This window comes from Sphaeramia orbicularis, chromosome 22 (assembly GCF_902148855.1).
Source record: "Sphaeramia orbicularis chromosome 22, fSphaOr1.1, whole genome shotgun sequence".
Lineage (NCBI taxonomy): Eukaryota > Metazoa > Chordata > Actinopteri > Kurtiformes > Apogonidae > Sphaeramia > Sphaeramia orbicularis.
In genome coordinates, this window is record NC_043978.1 from 929,772 (window position 1) to 951,275 (window position 21,504).

At 40.2% G+C, this 21,504-nt stretch overlaps 1 protein-coding gene and 1 long non-coding RNA gene across 4 annotated transcripts in view; one reads left to right on the forward strand and one right to left on the reverse strand.

Moving 5' to 3' along the window:
* Positions 1 to 21,504, reverse strand: part of LOC115414119 (single-stranded DNA-binding protein 3-like) — a 115,091-nt gene that overhangs the window by 24,770 nt on the left and 68,817 nt on the right. For all 3 annotated transcript variants that reach the window (XM_030127336.1, XM_030127335.1, XM_030127337.1), the window contains exons 5-6: positions 15,872 to 15,961; positions 6,881 to 6,964 (exon numbers count right to left, since the gene is read on the reverse strand). In XM_030127336.1, the coding sequence (XP_029983196.1) occupies positions 6,881 to 6,964; positions 15,872 to 15,961 (174 nt within the window). The remainder of the gene's footprint in view (positions 1 to 6,880; positions 6,965 to 15,871; positions 15,962 to 21,504) is intronic.
* LOC115414128 (uncharacterized) lies at positions 1,522 to 17,272 on the forward strand. The gene is made up of 3 exons (XR_003934566.1): positions 1,522 to 1,535; positions 3,220 to 3,226; positions 17,039 to 17,272. It is a non-coding gene; the product is annotated as an uncharacterized LOC115414128 (long non-coding RNA).

The following is a 21,504-nucleotide window of genomic DNA, read 5'->3' on the forward strand; positions in this document are numbered from 1 at the left end:
GGAGGATGGAGGATTCAAGACTCAAAGTGTTTTATTGTCACATGTACAATAAAGAAACAGGCTTCCCTGTACAATGGAAATTGTACTTTTTGTCCACACTGAACGCCAAGAGAATTTAAAATATATAAAAATAAAAACAGAATAATTAACCTCGGAAATGCAAACTAATTAAACAAAGTGGCTTTTAAGAATGACATACAAAAGACAATGAGTATAAAAATGAAAGTGCAGCAGTGACAAAAGAAACACAAATGTAAATATTTTCTTCATAAACTGAAACGGCATTAAACGGACGATCAATGTGCTCTAGATGGCATTTCTGCAGTTTGTGGTTGATAGTCGTAAAAAGATGGAACAGAGACGGTTCCAGCTGCTGACCACACAGAGAATTCTGTCACAAAGAAAGATGTTCCATCTGTTTATACTGACATCGATGACTGATGATGATGGAACAGGTCTGGAAGGAATGGACCATTACATAGGAGAGTGTTTACATCACTACCGATTACAACTGTGTTTAAAGGGGGAGGGGCCAAGTGCAAGGAACAAGGGGGAGGGGCCAAGGAGGAGGACCAATGGGGTGAATTGGGATTAGGCCCATATATTTTTTCTTTAAAATTCCCTTTTTTAAAGTCAGGTACGACTGATTTAGTTCATGTTGCTAAGCAGTTGTTAGGGGGAGGGACAGGAAGCAGCCTTTAATGTCGGGAGACAATGGGCGTGGTCAGTGTTGTCCTCTGGTGTCAGTTTGACATCACAGTTATTACATTCTAAAAGGAACAGACTAGCAAAAACAGCAAACTGATATGATCAATATTTGGGCAGATATGAGTTATTTTGAATCCAATAGTCTTATAATAACGTTCCTATGCCCATGAGTGTTGACAGGATGCGCAGTACCACACTGCATGATGGGAAATGAAGATAAAAACAAGAATGACGCATTTGCTAACTTCAGTCCCAAGATATCGGTATTAATATATTAACTGTCGTTTAAATTTTAAAGAATGATTTACCAAACAATTTTTATGTCAGTACTAATAAAATATAAACTAACATCTTTTCCTTAAAGGTGCGGGAGACTTTCGTGACCAATTTTTCATCAGATCTGTCAAACCTCAGTCATATCCTCAGCATCATGAATCGGTAAGTCTTTCTGATTACTCACTTGAATCTCTTGCATCACGGTGAACAGTTTCTTAGTTCCATCCACCATAAACAGACCATGTGTTGACAAACAGAGCCGGGAGGGAACTCGGGCATCTGATGAATTTTGTCGCGTAGTGCAATTGTGGGAAAGGGAGGTTTGTGCAGCCACCTGCAGCGGCAGCGCAACCATATGGTATTATATGGATGAAAGAAAGACGCGGAAACGGCTGAAACATGGAAACGGCTGGAGGAATATGTATAGAGGGAAGAGAGCAGCTGCCGCTGTCAGGTGGCTGCGCGAACCTCCCTTTCCCACAATGCACGTCGTGACAAAACTCTGAAGATGCCTGAGTTACCGACTGACTCTGTTTGTAAACACACGGTTTGTTTCTGGTGGATGGAACTAAGAAACTGTTCACCGTAATGCAAGAGATTCAGGTGAGTAATGACAGAAAGACTTAAAGATTTGTGATACTGAGGATATGACTGAGGTTTGACAGATTTGATGAAAAATTGGTCACGAAAGTCTCCCGCATCTTTAAAGTCAGCTCTATCCAGCATCAGAACAACCACATCTAGAACCTGTGGTTCCACACAGGTCAACGCACTAGTTCTGTATAATAGTGGGATAATACTGTGCATGTAAACATAGTCATGGTACTGTTTTTTTTTGTTTTTTTTACCTTTAGTATAATGTACAGTAGAAGTGAGGGTGGGGTCTTGCAATTTTAATTCCTCTTGTTTTTAGATGTGTCCTCTTTAATTTTATTTGTGATTTTCAGACTTTTTCTGGTAATTTTACATAAAAGCAAGAGAGAAAGAATGTGCGAAAGAAAGAGCAAAAGAAAAAGAGCCGGAAAAGAAGACTCAGCAGAAAAAGAAGAAAGTAAATGATTAAGATGGTATTGGATTGAAAAGTGGAGCAGCTAGAATATTTACATAAATGTGCAATGTATGAGTAGTTGTGCAAACTGTCACAGATAAATATGTTCAATGTGCAAAACTGTCACAGATGAACAGTCTGATACATGTGCAATCACTGAGTTTAAGACCCATGACACTGATAGGACACACATCTGCACAGAGGCCCAGGGGGTGTGTATGTGGACTGGGTACTGGTGTGTGTGTGTGTGCGTTTTGTATGTCTGTGTTTGTGTGTGTGTGTGTGTGTGTGTGTGTGTGTGTGCGTCTGTGTGTGTGTGTGTGTGTGTGCGTGCGTGTGTGTGTGTGTGTGTGTTGTGCGTACAGGCCGGTCCTGCTCCTCTCTGTGGGGGTGCATGTAAGCTGATTCTGGTTCTGTGGTCGGCCTGCTGTACTTAGAGACACCTCGGGCCAACAACACTGTTTGAGAACAGCACGGACACACTTCCACCCCGAGGTTTTTCAAACACTAGACAGAAACCAGAAACCACAAGAATGAAGCGCAGGGCTGCTCGGAGCTTCCTTTACATCCATGCCGACACGTTGATCCACTGTCGTCAAACGGGCGCACGTTCGTTTAACGTCACTGAATGTGTCTGAAGCAAACCTGACAGCACAGAAATAAAGGGAGGTTTCCATGGAGCCTGTCATGTAGTTTATTTATAAGGAGCAAGAACAGAAAGGCAAGAAGGGGAGGGGCTTAGGCAGATTAGTGTGTGACCCCCTCCTCACAGAAGATGCTCCAGGGGAGGGACAAAGGAGTAAATTATTCATCCCACACAGGCACAGGCAAGTGTGGGCCTTGAACAGGAACAGGGTCGGTGTCTTCTGGATGCTCAGCCTTTTTCTATAAGGGGGAGGGAGGGAGTCAGCGGGGGGGATAGAAGTCAGTAGGGCTGGGTTATTCTGTTTTATGACTACAGTTTTTAATGTTCATTGTCTACATTTGTGAAATGTTTCTGCTATTTCACAACTTTATTTCTGTATTATTCAGTAACAGGGTTCAGACACATTTTTCAAGAGCATTTTTAAAGGTGATTTTCACATTTTTCCAGCACACCACCTTAAAGCTATGTATGACTTTCATCACCAATTTTCCATCAAATCTGTCAAACCCCAGTCATAGCTTAAGTATCATGACTCTGTAAGTCTTTCTGTGATTACTCACCTGAATCTCTTCCCTCACAGTGAACAGTTTCAAAGTGAACTCCACCCTAAACAACCATCTGAATAATCACAGAAAGACTCAGGGATTTGGGAAACTTAGGCTATGACTGAGGTTTTACAGGTTTGATGAAAAATTGGTGACAAACGTCATATGCAGCTTTAAGGCTGGGGTAAAATAAATACAAGGGTGGGCGATATGGCCAAATTATCATATCACGATTTTTATTACCTCCGCCAGGAGGTATTGTGATCACTTTGCTTTGTGTGTTTGTTTGTTTGTTTGCAACTTTAGGGGAAAACTGTTCCACCCATCTTTCCCAAATCTTCCCCACAGATAGGCCTAGGCCCTGGGACCAACCCATTAAATTTTGGGCCAAGTAGGCCAAAGTTCAAGGTCACAGCAAGGTCACAAAATCTACAATTTTCCTATCTGTCATCATTGAGACATTTTCCAAAATTCATCAAAAATTCAAAATGACTCCGATTAGCCTCCAATTTGATCCACCCATTGCTTATAACAATATCTTGTATCTGGCCCAAAATTGTCCACATCCACTGTGGAATGTGGACTCTGTGGACATTTCAATTTAACATTGAAAATCCCATTTACCACACATTTTTCATTGTAACTCAACAAATATTGATTGAAATTTAATATAATTTGACATACACATGACTGGTACCAAACTTCAACATTGTACAAAATATTGTTCCGCTCCATTTCTCTTCCGTTACGCTCTGTTGACTTTTGTTATTTTTTTATTACCATGTTTGACCGCAGTTTTTCTGCTGTATGGAACAACCTTGAAACTGTTTAATTTAAAAAGAAATAGTCGATTCACACATGCACACCGTTCGGGGTGCTTGGCGGAGGTTTGCGTTTTCTGAACACTTGTTATAAAATAAAATCACAATCTCAATTTTATCGCGATTTGTCACATAGATCTTTGAGACTAATTCGCATATGTTTTTCAGTTTAAGGTCAGTGCTTCCGCTCCCTCCTTCCTCCGTTGGCTCCTCTTGTGTCTTTACTAAATGCTTGTGTACCAGTTGTTTCCTTTAGTTTAACTCTACCTGTTTCCTCTGTCTGTGGTGGGGCTGGTCTAGTTCAGTTGGACTCATACTATTTGGGTTAGGGTCTGTCTGTGGTGGGGCTGGTCTAGTTCAGTTGGACTCATACTGTTTGGGTTAGGGTCTGTCTGTGGTGGGGCTGGTCTAGTTCAGTTGGACTCATACTGTTTGGGTTAGGGTCTGTCTGTGGTGGGGCTGGTCTAGTTCAGTTGGACTCATACTGTTTGGGTTAGGGTCTGTCTGTGGTGGGGCTGGTCTAGTTCAGTTGGACTCATACTGTTTGGGTTAGGGTCTCTGTGGTGGGGCACCTACTGGTATTGGTTTGGGGAAAAGCCAAACCAATTCCATACAATGGAGGTGCAGATCTTTTTAGGAGGTGTCCGTTTGTCTGTCAGCTGTGACTCCACTACACTGTGAAATCCTCGTGACCCGCTGTGATGCGTCTGTGCGTCTCATATAACTCCATCCAGAGCCGTTGAATCCTCTATGGCTTCTAGACCATTCCACCGTCTCTCTGCTTTGTCGAATCGTTCACACGATCTAATCCTTCGCCATCTAATATCATCACATCACACACCCCTAAACACATATCTACAGGAATAGTGAATGGGCTGAACTTATGCAGCACATTTTATGCACCTTCAGCGCTCACATTCATCCATTCATACACACTCGAGGTACAAGCAAAAAAAACATCCTTTACACCAAATGCTTTCTCATATAAAGGTTGCACCAGCTGGAACACCATCCCAGTGGATCTCAGGGAGAGCCCCACGTACACTACTTTCAAAAGCCAGATTAAAGAACGGCTAAGAAACAACCAAACATGTGAACACTAGCACTTTAAAGAGATATCTGAATGTTTATTTTAATCTCTGACACATAATGTATTGTCTTTTAAGTAGTAAATGTTCATTTTAGTTCTTGACATGTACTATATTGTAGTGTATTGAACTGTGCTATTTTACAATGTATTGCACTGTCTTGCTTTGTGCTGCACTTATTACACTATATAGTTTTGTTTAGTTTAGTATTGCATGGATCTCTGTTATTTATTATGTGGGGACTGCGGATGAAAATTAGCATTGGTGCTAACTCCGGCATATTTACATGTTTATTCTGAAATGGCATGTATAAATGTGTTCATTAATGTGCAGTCCCGTCTAAATAAAGATACATACAATACAATACTCATACACCTGGGAGCAATTTAGGGTTCAGTGTCTTGCCCAAGGACACTTTGACATGTGGACAGCTGGAGCCAGGATTCAAACCGCCAACCCTTCGGTCACTTGACGACCCATTCTACCGACTGAGCCACAGCCACCCGTGGAATATGATGAATACTCATGATTATGTTTATGACTATTTTTGTCACTTTTTTATCACAATGATGCCCACTGTATCATGCTATAAACATCTAAAATGAAGTTTCATAACAGCAAGAAGTTTAGAAATTAAAGGAGAACACAGTTTTATCCCAATAAAAGGGAAGACCCTTGGTGTTCTTCAGACACACTGGAACCAAAGAGACAAAGATGAAGATAACAATGCACCTAGAGTCGACCTGAGAACACCTGGAATTTACTTTTTTGACATAAAATGTTATTTTTCAGAATGTATCACCTCTCTGTGAGTACCTTTGGCTTGACATCTAACCTGGCAGAGTAAACATTTAAGATAAATCAATAAATCATATCACAGAGTTAAAATTACAAGCACTTTCACGTACTTCAACTGAAATTCAACATTTTCCAGACCTTGAAAACACAACATTGACATTCAAGCATTTTCAAGGATTTCAAGCACCTGTACCAACCTTGAATAAGAACTGAGCGCTCATTACCTTTGTCTTCATTTAATATTGAGACAATCAGAACAAAATTAGCACTCGATCATAAAGGCTGAGACTACAGGTCCTGCTGTTTTCATCCGTTTCCTGTTTCACATTAGTTTTGTTTCGCTCAGTCTTTCAGGACCATGTTTGTTGATAAAATCATTTATATTTTGTTGCACAGAGACTCGGTTGCACTCATGCTTCTTTATTTACAGTTATAAGAAATCAGATTATTCATTTGGCTTGTTACATCTCTTGCTTCTTTGCATCATTTTTCCTCGTTACTCCTTAATTTTTTAATTTTTTTTGGGCTGAATTCTGTCTTTTGCGTCCATTTACATCACTTTGATTGTATTTCTTGTCTGGTTTCCTCTTATTCCTTTTTCCTCTTCATCTTGTTAGGACTCCTTCATTGAAAGTGTCTAGTTTCCTCTTGTTTTTTTCTATTTCTTTTCCTATTCTGTCGTTTTCCTGGGGTAGCATTTTTATATATATTGGCATAATCTCATTGTTTCTTATGAATAATTTCTTCAACTTTGACTCCAGACCAAACGGGTCAGGACGAAGAGTTGACATTTAATGATGACATTTTTATTGCCCGGCCCTAGGAGAGAGAGAGAGAGAGAGAGAGTGTGTGTGTGTGTGTGTGTGTGTGTGCGGGTGAGTGGGGGGGTGGGGGTGGGGTAGATTTAGAGGGAATAGAAGAGTGTTTGAGAGATAGTGTTTGTATCTTACCTGGCCGTGTGGTCCCATCATGGGGTTGCTGGGGTTGTGAGGGGGGGGCTGTGCGTGGGGGGACTGCTGAGAGCCGGGTGGTCCCTTTAAGAAAGAAGAGCGATATCAGAGAGGGGAGGGGCCAAAAGGGGAGGGAGGAATTACCCCGTTTAATTAGAAGGGGGTGGGGTGGGGGGGGTGGCGAGGGGGGAGTCTTTCAATGTTGAAGAGGGAAAAAATAAATAATAATGACGATACATAAGACTTTATTAAGAAACAGTTCCAGTCAATGTTCAATTTCAGTGTATTGATCCACATTTATGTGACGTAACATTCATTTATGCATTAATAAGCATTCATGATGGTAATCTGATCATTTTAGAGATTATTCAAGTTCACAGTGATGGAAGTATCATTTACTGTCTTGCTGAGCTATATTTGTTTTACCCAAGATTTTCCATTTTAATCACACATCGATTCTGGAGAAGCTGAAGTTTCTCTACCATTAGTTTAAAGCAGGGCTGTCAAAAAAAATTTAAAAAGTAAAATAAAAATAAATAAATAAATAAATAAATAAATAAAGCAGGGCTGCCAAACTCATTCTAGTTTAGGGGCCATATTTAGCGAAATTTGATCTGTAGTAGGCTGGACCAGTCAAATAATAATAACATATAAACAATATCAACTCCAAACTTTTCTCTATGTTTTAGAGTGAAAAAAGTAAAACTACATTATGAAAATGTTTACACCTACAAACTATCTTTTAAAACAATGTGAAAAATAAATAATGCACAGCTGCAGCTCTGTTGTCCAGCCCTCATACAAACATGTACGACAAATATCAATCAACTCTTCGTTATGTTTTTTGAGTGAAGAAAGAATCAAGAAAATGTTTACATCTACAAACTATCCTTTAAAATATGTGATCAACATGAACCACCATGAAAAAGCTGACATTTCTTAAGAAAAATAAGTGCAGTTTTACCATTATTCTGCTTCAGTTTATCATTTCTACATGTTTATTCTAACGTACAGATCACAGTGGCTCTACAAATACACAAAATATTCAATAACAGAGAGAATATTGGTCCAATTACACTCCTTAAAACATTCCAGATTATTCATATTTCTTCAGGTTATTCTTTTTTTTTTGTTTTTTGAGAAATTATAGTTTATTTTAGCATAAATACAGTAAAATTACATGAACATGTTTACATTTACAAAGAGAGAAATTTGGAGTTGTCATTATTTATAGGTTATTATAATAGTATTTTACTGATCCGACCCACTTTAGATTGAATTGTTCTGAATGTGGAACCTGAACTAAAATGATTGTTCTTTTCTTCAGTGTAATTTTTGCATTTCACACATTCATCCCCTGGACCAGACCGGACCCTCTGGCGGGTCATTTTTGGCCCCCGGGCCGCATGTTTGACACCCCTGATTTAAAGCCCAAATTAGACATCTAAACTTTGTGAAGCTACCTCAGGCCCTTTACTTGGAAACAGATGCATTTAAGTCTATTTCATTAAGACATGATAACATGTTCTGAGTTAAGGACAAATGCAAACGTCTGCACGTCCTCACATGAAGCGGAGAAACTCCATTTTTGTTGACTTTGTCCATTTGATTTACTGTTTCATTAGGAGGGAATCATCTGCTCTTGTAAGAACATACATTATGATTTCCAATATGATCATACTCCAAAGTACAACTTCATACATCTTTGGACATCAGTGTCCACTATGTCTGACGACAGACCACTTTATTAAACCTATTTCAACCAAGACACTTCGTCCACGAGTCAAGGTGTGTTTTCACAAGAGACAGGAACTTTTTCAGCATTTGGGCTGAATTATCTCTGTCTACAGTAAAACAGGACACAAATGGGTCCAGGTTCCATAAAGCTCAGATCATCCCGAACATTTTGATATAAAACATTTGGGTTTTGTGTTATTTACAAGTACCTTAAAAAGATTGAAATTAACCCTTTCATGCATGGTGGTCACTACAGTGGACAGCTATTCTACAGCTGTTCTTCTTGTATATTCAGGGGTTTTGTTGTTTTAATTCCATATCAAGTCAACACAGTGGACACTTATGCACCATCCCATACACTGTAATTCATACCATTACTGTAACTTTACTGTTCTTGATAAACCTGATCTGCACTAACATGTTTGAGTGTAAATCAATTGCTAGTTGTTATTAGATGTAATTAACAGTTTTCTTAAACAAAAAGGGATTTTTTGGCATATTATTGCCATGAAGTGAGTAATAACTAGTATTAGAGTATGGATAATTGAGTGAAAACATCAGATTAGTTGCATTAAAAATGGTTTTATCTCATAGTTTTCACACAGTTTATCACTTTCTGATATTGTGTTTTAAATACATGTTTCTTTGCTTCAAAAATTAAATGCATGGTGTCCAGCTGAGTGGACATTTTTGTAACAGAATAAAAAATAGGTTCATTAAAAAAATCTCAATCAGATTGTTTTTTCATGCCTAAAGAGGAATAAAAACACTGAGGAAAAATTTTTTTACTAAGGTTCTCATAATTCATGCATCAAAGGGTTAAGAAAGTATGTAGTAATGAAGAAAATACCCGTCCACCTCTGAGAGTTACTGCTAACTACTGCCTTAATTACTGTTAATTTATGTACATAATATAAATATGGGGTTATAGAAATAAACAAATATACAAATATAGGTCAAAATAAAGTTACTGTCCCAGCTAACGTGAAGACAGTTTCTACAATAGACATTAGGTAACAGTTAGTGCTTATTACTGCATTAACTACTGTTCATTAATGTGTCGTCCAAACATGGAACTGACTTCACATCCACTGCCCATTTACTTTAAAGCCTCCTTTAAATATGACCAAAGGGACAGTTCTCACAATCCACAAGTCATTATGTGTAGTTTTTCTCTGGACCACATGGGGGCAGTGTAGCCAAACATTCCTGGCAGTGGTGCAACTTCACCCCCCCCCTAAAAAAAGGATATAAACAAGTCCAAGTTTGAGTTGGTATGGAGTGATGACTGAGAGGCTGTTGGAGTGGGAGCACCCCCCCCCACACACACACTATTTGTACACACTGCCGCGTTACTGCTGACATTTCACCCCCACACAAGAGGTGAATGACCCCTAATAAATAAGTCATTATACAACATTCTGTCTTGTGTCAGTGCCTTCTTGGTCTTCTTTTCATCCCATTAACAGGTCCATTTACAAGGAACTCAGTATCATTTTAGTTTTATTTCACCTTTATTTAACCAGAAGTCCCACTGAGAATAGAAATCTCTTGCATGGGAACCCTCACATCCTAAGTCATCCATACTGTTGCTCAAAATCTGGACACACCGACAGACCTCAAACTCTACTGACTGAAACAGGGGTGTCAAACATATGGCCTGTGGGCCAAAACCATTCTGCCAAAGGGTCCACTCCAGCCCCAGGGATGAATATGTGAAATGTGACAATTTTACTTAAGATATTAACAATCATTTTAGTTCAGGAGCCAAATTCAGCCCAATTCAATCTCAAATGGGTCAGATCAATAAAATACTGTTATAATAACTGACAAATAATGTCAACTCAAAATTTTGTTTTAGTTTTAGTATAAAAAAACCTGTAAAATTCCATATTTACATTTACAAACTATGCTTTCACAAAAAAATGTGAATAACCTGAACAAATATGAACAACACAAAATGTCTTCAAAGAAGTGTAACTGGACCAATCTTCAGTCTGTTCTTACATATTTTGTGTATTTGTAGATCCACAGTCATCTGTACGTTAGAATGAACATGTCTAAATGATAAACTGAAGCAGAATAATGGTAAAACTGCACTTATTTTTCTTAAGAAATGTCAGCTTTTTCATGGTGGTTCATGTTATTCACATTTTTTAAAGGGGAGTTTGTCGATGTAAACATTTTCTTTGCATGAGGTTTCTTTTTTCACTCAAAAAACAGTGAAGAGTTGATTGATATTTGTCGTACATGTCTTTGTATGAGCGCTGGACAACAGAGCTGCAGCTGTGCATTCTATCCATCTATCTATAGATATATATCTCTCTTGATAGAACGATAGAACAATAGATAGAACGATAGAACGACAGACAGACAGACAGACAGACCGATAGATAGATATTTTAATATATTCCTCTACTTCTATACTTTTCGTGGTCGTTGTCCTTCATTCCAGAACCAGGTGAAACAGGTTGTTTGTAATTTTCAGACATGTCCGTTTCACATTTTGACTATTTTTTTTCACCTATTCAAACAATCGTTTAATCGGATCACAGACAATAATTGTCAGATGAATTGCTTCCTAAACTAACCTCCAGCTGCAGCTCTGTAGTCCAGCCCTCATCCAAACACATGTCAGTGCAGCGTCTGTCCAACATGTACCTGGGCAGGTGTGGACTCCAAATGTCACTGAACATTCTGTGATTTTACACCTGAAAACAGTCGTCTACTACTCAAAAGGAAAAGTGTTTTCCTGGGTCATCTCTTCCATTTCTTGCAGCACAACATCAGCTGGTCTTATTTAGTGGAACTGGTTCAGTATGACTCCAACATTCAACCCTAAAATCTGAATCCACTGTATTTGAAATCACAATGAAGTCCCCTGAGCACAAACACACAAACGTTGGCCAGTCTCACTCCCCCTCCATGGTTATAAATAGCACTTGTACGTGTCTCTTCCTCACCCTCTCCCCAGCCTGTCCCCTGCTTATTCACCCCCCCACCCCCACCCATGACCATTCCATCAGCACATCGCCTCACAACCACTGTATGGTCTAAACAAGCAGTGGGCTCAAATCCTGGTGCCACTGATCTCTCCTCCTCCTCTTCTTCTTCTTCATCATGTCACTCCATTTTTCTCTCTTACTCCTTTCCTCCACCTCATCGCGCCTCCTGCCAAATGCCAGTGCTGTCCATCACACCGCTGCCTCACCGTCCAGTGTGTGTGTGTTTGTGTATGTGCATCACACTCTGTTCTGTCTTCAGACAGCCATCTCCCACACTAAAAACCTTTTCCCTTCACAGAGCCGGGACAGGTCGGAGACGAAGATGGAGATGGAGGAGCGGAGGAAGAGGATAAATACACGGACGGCTGAATCACCCAGAGCTCTGACGAGAGGGAAACCACAGATGAACCGAGCCACAGATGAGCCTCCGAGGCTCTGCTGGGTGGAAATATTAGAAGAATCTCCGGCTTTGGAGGGGAAAATGGATGAGGGGCAAAAAGGGGAAAGTCCCAAAGGAGCCAAAGTTTGAGCACCGGTCCTGTCCCGCATTCACAGACTGCAGTGGGCCTGTCACACTTACACAGCCGTGACCAATGTCTCCGCTTGGAGGTACAAAATCAGCTGATCAAACACAAATGTCAGATTTCATCTCCATTTCGACATACATTTCCACAGTTTGACATTTGATCTGTGCTTTTTTAACCCGTGTGCGTATATGGCCGTGTGTGTGTGTGTGTGTGTGTGTGTGTGTGTGTGTGTGTGTGTGTGTGTGTGTGTGTAGTCACAAAGTCCAAACATCTGATGTGTAACATGTTCCTGTATGTTTGACAGGATCAGTGTACTGACAGAATGCATGTTTGTGTGAGAGTTAATGGCTTCTGCTTGTTTTCTACCAGCTTATTTGAGTTGTTTTCATTTGTTTTAATTAATGCACTTAAAATGATAATGAAGATATTCTGTTCTAAATGTGACCCTTGTTAGTGACGACAGCTTACTTCTTTGATTTTGCCCAATGACAGCTGAATAAAAGAGCGTCTGCTTTAATCTGATGTTAAAATACTGAAGGATTTTGTCATTTCTGCTCCAGAAACAAAATGATGACAAAACTGATGGAAAATATGAGTAAACGACAGACAAAAAAAGCAAAAGGCACCAATTGTAACATTTAACAAAGTATAGTGAAAAAAATGTAACGCTTTTCCATTTATGCTCCTGAAACAAAATGTAAGACGTATTAGATTCCACTGTGTTACAGACTGAGGGATAAAACACAGAATTCACCTGTTGATACCATGACTGTTCTCATTTTACAACAAAGAAATGACTGAGATAGCTACAGATAAATAGATATTCATGTACTCAATTAAGTTACATTAGCCACACAACTTGTTTCATTGACATTATATTAAGACAGCTGGGCTAACATTAGTTCTGTATTCATCTGACATGTTTTGATGAAAGCCACTGGTCCAGTTCCCTGACTGTTATGGCATTACACTGTATTTATGATTCCTTTAATATCTACTAAGGATAACTGTCCCAAAACAACATGGTAAAACTAAAAAAAACAACAACCCCCCAAAAAAAATGTTGTCACTGAAATCCAGCAAAAGGTTTGATCTTAAAGCCAATGTAGCTTAAAATCAATATAATATATAACCCAAAATAAAATAATATGGGATAATTCTAATCAGAACTGATCTGGTCATTTTAATGACAACTGTTTGATGTGACACTTCTGTTTGATGAATTCATTCAGTGACAAGAAATCTGTTTCCATTCACATTTACCTTTGATCAGTACATCAGCTTTACCTCCTCTCCCAAATATTTATTTACGTATTTTTACACAGTTTCACATTTTCCCCCATTTTTTTGATTCCATTTCTGGCTTTTACAGTGCAACTTTAGAATTCTAACAGAAACAGGAGGATGGAAACAATGCAGCTGTATATGTGCTGAAGCTCGGTCAAAGCACATATGGTTTATTGATATTGTGTTGACAATTTCAAGTTGTGACATAGAGGTTTATATTAATGACGTTTTGAGTCGAAAAATGGCAGGTTGAGCAGCAGTTAACTGAAGACAAACAACACTGCAATAAATTGTTTTGAATTTCTATTTATGTTGCAGGAGGAGAAACAGGTAAAAGCGTCTGAAATACATACTTTCCCTGTAACTGTCTCCTCTTGGTCCAAAGCATAAGGCTAAATATGAAGACAGATGAACCTGAGGTTTGCAGTCACAGTAGAGTCATGTCTGAATCGGAACTGGGATCAGTAGGCCTGCAACTAATGATAATTTTAATCATCAATTAATCTGTAGATTATTCTAATAACTAGTCGATTTGTTGGATAAACACAAACAACTCAATTCTCAAAGGTCGGTACTTAACCCAAAGCACTATAGGCTGCAGAAAAGTCACTGATGATTCCATCCACACAACGGCTTCATGTTTAGTTCTCAAGCACTAACCCACTACCTAGACTGGTTATGGTCAGAGACTAGCCAGATATAGTCTTCAACCAGCTCCGGTTGGTAACGTTAGTCTGGTAGTCTGATAAACACAGATGGATGAAAGCATCATAATTATGACAACAGTGTCTAGCTAGCTAGAATGCTTTAAGTAATCACGACATGTAGGCTATCTTAAGCTAGGTTTATGTTCCCATTGGACATGACAGCCCCGTCTGCCAGAAATGTGGTACGCCGTGGGATTTTGTCCATTTTTTACTCCATATTCAAGTTTTGTTCCATAAACGGTACACTACGTCTGGTCCAAACGGGGCTGTCGTGGCCGCCAGAACAGAATGTAAACCTAGAGTTCCGAATCTGGCCCGCTGTCCAAAGCCTCAACCATGCTGCTCTGTGTTTTCCTCTGTTACACAGCGTGTGCACATGCCTCAACACTAACGGGCTCCAGACCCAACAAATTAAATGACAAATTCGTTTCCAAATCTTTTAAGAATCAATTTGGATCGATTTAATGGATTCATTATTGCAGCACTAGTGAGCAGTAATTTAGGAGTATTCAACCCCGTTACCTGCAAGTGACCAGAACCTCCCATCATGCACGAGATTTTCTAAAGCCAGTGTCAGATAGGATTCTGACCCTACAGAAATCGGACCCCAGGTCACTTTTCTAGTCTGGAAAACCGACCCACCCCATAGAAATTTGACCCCTTATATGAATTTGTACTGTATGTTAACGAAAATGTTCGAATACATTTCTATATCATAATAAACTTAAATATATGTGCATAATTTGACATTTTCAACAGAAATTACCAAATTTATTCATTCATATAGACACTGAAGCAAATAATCTGTGTTTATTTTAAAGTTGATTGACACCATAGACATGAAATCTAACCTAAATTCTAAAAAAAAATAGATTTTATGTATGTATGTATGTATGTATGTATGTATGTATTTATTTATATATTTTTTTCCATGCTGTAGAATTTTGACTCCTTGTAAATATGTTATATGTTATGTATTGTGAACTTGGTACAAAATAACAATATCTTACACCACACTTTTAATGTGATAAAGTTATAATCATCATATTGTAAATACTGTAAATGCACAACTATGTTTTATTGAACATTAAACAGTGGATATATTTGTAATATCACATGCCTGTAAATTTGTGCTATCCACGCATGTTAGTAAGTTTTAGTGCTTTTCATAACATTCTTTGTATTTATTTATACCTTAAATAAACTTCTTTTTTTTAAAAACAAATTTGGTGATTTATTTGGGGAGGGTCACTTTTCCATAAGGGGGGGGGGTCAGACTTCTATAATAGAGAACTGACCTGCGGACCACTTTTCCATGGGGGGTCACTTTTCTATCTGACACTGGAAAAGTCTATAGAAGGGGAAATTACAGAATTTCTGACCAATGATGCCTCAAAAACATCTTATAATAAAAACAGATTTGATCAAATAATTAGTCAGAAAAAGTCCTTCAGGAAGAGGTACTGAAGCCAGGGTCCTGGTGTTGACCCATCCAGGTCTAGTTCTGAGAGGACCAGGTAAAGACAGTTGGATTGTCATCATTATCTGTGCGTCTACGCCGTCTTGTACTGTGGTGACGGGCCTGTGTCCACACTGGCTTTGGTTTGATGCTTTGGTTTGATCAATGACAGAAGGATGGAGAGGAATCAACAGCAGCTGTGTGATGAGGTGATGGTGAGGACACAGATGCAGTGTCTGACAGAAGTGTATGTGGGGGGGGTGTCATACCTGGAAGAAGCCCGGAGGCATTGGACCACCTGGCATGCCGTCGTTGGGGGGCATGTTGCCCATCACCGGGCTGGGCGCTGCCGCTGCGCTCTGAAAACACACACATATACAGTCAGTCCTGAACGTCACATGTGAAGCTGCATCTAAGTCACAGGGGTCAAACATGCGGCCCGGGGGCCAAAAAAGGCCCACCAAAGGCTCCAGTCCGGCCCCTGGGATGAATATGTGAAATGCAAAGTTACACTGAAAATATTAACAGTCAGTGGTGTTAAACTCAGTCTAATTCAGGTTCCACATACAGACCAATTAGACTGAAAGTGGGTCAGACCAGTAAAATACTATCATAATAACCTAGAAATAATGACAACTGCAAACTTGATCTTTGTTTTGGTGTTAAAAAAACAAAAAAAACAAAAAAAACAAAACAAAAAAAAGGAAAACTACATGAAAATGTTTAGACTAAAAAACTATCCTTACACAAAAATGTGAATAACTTGAACAAATATGAACAACCTGAAAAGTCTTAAGATAAGTAAGAGCAATTTTAACAATATTCTGCCTGTTACTCAGTGTTTGTGTATTTGTAAGTGTAATGGAAGTTGTAACGCACATGTGTAAATGATAAACTGAGGCAGAATACTGGTAAAATTGCACTTGTTCTTCTTAAGACATTTCAGGTTGCTCATGTTATTCAGATTTTTAAGGAAACTTTGTAGATGTAAACATTTTCATACTATAATTGTACTTTTTTCACTGTTATTATTATTGTACTGGTCCGGCCCACTTCAGATCAGATTGGGATGAATGTGAGTTTGACAGCCCTGGTCTAAGCGCAGGGTCACATGTGCCCATGATGCACCGTCCTGATGATGACCACAGGGGGCAGTGTGTGCACCTGCAAGCCCACACTGCCGTTGACCCACACCGCCGATGACCCACACTGCTGTTGACCCACACTGCCAATGACCCACACCGCCGTTGAACCACACCGCCAATGACCTACACCACTGAAGACCCCACCTCCTCAACAGAGTTTGATGGGTCACATATCCCACCTGGAGTTAACTACATCCCACCTCACAGTATTCCAGACCATCCACGTAGAACATAAACAATATGGAGGATGCAGATCTAAGCTCCTAGCTCATCCATTTTGACCATCAACAGTCCAGTATTCTCACAAACACAAACCAGATGGAAGAGGCCAAACAACAGATCAGCTAATTATACATTCTGAAGTTTTCTTTCATTGCGAACTTGCACTGTGTGTCGCCGTTGTTGTGTTGGCGTCACATTGATTCGTGGTGAGGACGGGGTAGCTTGATCTGGCCTCACTTTACAACTAGGACCTCCAACTTCGACGGGCGTTTCACTGCATTTTACTGAGTTGGACGTCTGAAACATCCCACTTCCCAGCACTTTGGAACGGGTCGTTAAACAAACCCAAGCCCAACCAAGTGAGGAACAAGAGGATCATGGGTAACAGCAGAATGGAACAAACATAGCAGTGGTCCTGTCACATGACTTTACTGACCAATACAAATATTGATGATTTTCCATGGTACAATTGATGTTTACACAAGTCAAGTTCCAGTAAGTTAGGATCTGTTCAGATGCAGGTAAATGTGTCCCAGATCTGATGTTTGTGTCCATGTGACCTGGATCTGTTCTGTTAAAGACAGTCTGAACAGCACTAATCTGACCCAGACCACTTCCATATGTGGTCCTAAATCTGACCCCGACCACTTTCATATGTGGTCCTGAATCTGACCCGGACCACTTTCATATGTGGTCCTGAATCTGACCCGGACCACTTTCATATGGGGTCCTAAATCTGACCCGGACCACTTTCATATGTGGTCCTGAATCTGACCCAGACCACTTTCATATGTGGTCCTGAATCTGACCCGGACCACTTTCATATGTGGTCCTGAATCTGACCCGGACCACTTTCATATGTGGTCCTAGATCTGGTACGTATCTGATATTTTGCAATGTAACTTCAGTGTGAACATCCAGGTCGCATTTATCCGACCTTTTACGTCACTGAAATGCGACGAACATCCCAGTTGTTGGTCGGAGCGGAGGAAGACCATATTTCCTTCTGTAAATACAGTGTGTGTCTGCGTGGTCACATATTCCATCAGGACCTCTTTAGTGCATGTGGGTCACTTCAGGGTCATATTCAGTTCAGAATCAAAACTGATAGAAGTCGCATTTAATGTGGAATATGAACGAGCACAGAAAAAAGTCTGATTTGTGCTTTAAGACCTGCTGTCTGAACGTATCCTAACTTGGTTAAAGACCCAGACCTATTTTGGTGCACGAAGACAAAGCTTGGTTTTTACCACGACATTCAACGTCTTTCTAAAACCCAAAAGAATAGATCCCCTTTCTGATCAGAAGTGGAAACACACCTGCTGTTAAACATGATGAACGACTTTTCTATTAACAGGTGTCAAATATCAGCCTTTTCAGCACAGAATGAAAGAGGGAGGCTGTGTTTGCATGGTCAGACCGGTCATATGTGTACTCCGACTTTACACGCACGTTATCTAGAACATTTATGTTCATCTGAAAGTGAGTGCACTCAGTTTAGCAGGTTAACTTAACTTAAATGTAGTGAACCCCAGCAATCAACACTAACTCACAAAAATCAGGGCGTGTTCATATCAAACTTTGTAACTGCAAGAAGGACCAATGACAGCCTCTTAATTTATACGAGGGAAAGTGACATGTTGGAAACAGTCGAACAATACAGCAGAACACGGTGAGTGTAGGACAGAAGAAGGGAAACTGATTCAGCCCGGGGTTAAATATGATATAACTGTATTGTCAACACACATAGACACAAACACATGTTCAGAGTTCTTACATAAGCACACAGGAACAAACACACACACATGCCATAAACACACACAGATGCACACAAAGAGTTGCATCACAGGCTCATAAAGTGTACGGAGAGACAGACGACGAGGGGGGAGGACAGCAGTCTGCAAGAGCAGAATGGGAGGGGCTTTAAGATCCAGGGGAGGGCGTCTCACACACACACACACACACACACACAGTATGCTTGGACAGCAACGCTTACTACCAATTACATGCATGTACACTATCTGACACAACCCCACACACACACACACACACACACACACACACACACACACGCACGCACACACACACACACACACCTCCCCCATCTTTATGCTAATTCTGCTCATGAACATGAGCAGGTCACTGAGTCCCAGGGGACGCAGCAGCAGGGTCAGCCGCCGCCTCCTCCATCCTCCCTCCATCTTCATCCATCTCCTCCTCTTCTACACACTCCTCCCTCCATCTTCATCCATCTCTTCTACACACTCCTCCCTCCATCTTCATCCATCTCCTCCTCTTCTACACACTCCTCCCTCCATCTTCATCTTTCCTCTTTTCTCTGACCCCCTTCACTCAGTTTCTCAGCCCTGACACACACACACCTATTCGCGCGCACACACTCACACACACACACACACACACACACACACACGCGCGCTCACACATACACACACACACCTTTCCCGTGCCTCAACCCCTGTACTTTTCCTCCCCATCACAACCCCCCTCCCCCCCAGGAGGGTGTCAGCAGCTTGCAGAAGCTGTTGCTATGGAGACCGGTCCTATCTGCACTCTGTCCCCCTGGCATCCCCCGCTCCAGGAGTGCAGAGAGAGAAGGAGGAAGATGCAGGCAAGGAGGGAGAGGAGCTGTGTTTGAAATGGCATAGGATCTACTACTGGAATACTGATTCTAAACACAAGTACTCTAGAGTACTCTGGAGTACTCTGGAGTACAGAGCACACCTGGTATATACGACACCGGACACATTCACTGCATCATAAACTGCATCCCACATCAGTAAGAATGGGTATCAGATGAATTTCATTCACTTGAAAAAAGATTAAAAATCAACTGTAGATTCAAAAAATATTTATTATGTTGTGTACTTGGATTTACTAAACATCAGTAATGCACGATAAATGTTTTTTACAACCAGCACTCATAACCGATAACTTCCTGCTTCTCATAACCAATATACCGATTCCAAACCCCAACAGTTTCCATTCTTCCAGTTGTTTTCTTCTTCTTTCCAGTCAGTGTTAAACTCTTAATAGTCCATTAAAGGCTTCTCCAGAACCTAAAGCCTCTGTCTGCTTCAAATGGACAATAGTCCAAGGGTTTTCAGTTCTGTTTATGTCACAGACAGAATTTGGTGATGATCGACTGTCGCCGTTTTCAAACATTCAGCTCCGTTCATCTTTTTCTCTATAATGTGTCCATATGAGAGGACGAGGCTGAACGTGGACAGCAGCCATTAAACTGGGGGTGGGATTTCAGCAGAGGTGAAAGTGGGCGTGGCTATAGATGTCCACACCTACTTTGGTGCTGATTGGTCACTGTTCTGAGCATTCAGCTCCGTTCATCTGTTTTGTCGTTCAGTGTTTTTGAATGTCCTTCTTCTGCTGCTGTCAGAACAAAACAGACCAAACCACCTCTGGATCTTCTTCTGGGTCTGACAGCTGGAGCAGAGGAAGGAACTGAAAACCCTCTGACTGACAAACAACGGACTGATCCACACCTCTGAGTCTGATTCTGCTTCTTCTTCTGGGTTTTTATGGCAGTTGGCACGGCAACAACGTCCACTGTGTACTCGTAAAATGCACCAAATCTAAGCAATTTAGATTTATTATTATGGGCTGTAGTTATCGGTGAAAACTTTAATTATCGAAATTATCTGAATAATGTCATTTTCAGCAGTCATGTCAGCAGCTGTCATGCAATCGTTTCCATGGTGATAATCCTGGTGATCATGTGACTGCACTGGATATTGCAATGGAAGGTTTGTATGTACTGTGTATGCATGTAACAGGATTCATACACATTTTCAAGGTCAAATTCAAGCACTTTTAAGGGTCATTTTCAAATTTTTCCAGGACAGCCCCTCATCACTGGGGTTAAATCCATATCTACAGGAATACAGATACTCGGGATTATTTTTGTCACTCTTTATCACAATGATGTACATTGTATTATGCTATAAACATCTAAAAGTATGTCTCATAACAGCAAAAAGTGTAGAAATTAAAGGAGAACACAAAGATTTATCCAAAAAAAGGGAAGACACTTGGTGTTCTTCAGACATGCTGGAACCAAAGAGACAAAGATGAAAATAAAACTGGACCTGGAGTTGACCTGAGAACACCCGCTAATATTCTTTTATTTTTATAAATGTTTCACCTCTCTGTAAATAGCTGTGGTTTGCCACCTCACCAGGCAGAGTTAATATTAAAAATAAATAAATAAATAACATCACAGACTTAGAATTGTAAGCACTTTCCAGACCTTCAAAACACAACAATGAAATTCAAGGATTTTCAAGGATTTCAAGCACTGTACAAATCCTGATGTAATGTGTAATAATGTGGAATGTCCATAGTGGGTTTCCCAACACAACAAGACAGTCAGAAAAAACATTATAGAAGGAGAAAGACTGAAGGAAAACAGGACAAGGACGGGCGTCTTCGTTCACAGTCAGTTCCATTATTGTCGTGGACTATTAATGACCAACTATCTGCTAATGCATTCTCCAATTTGC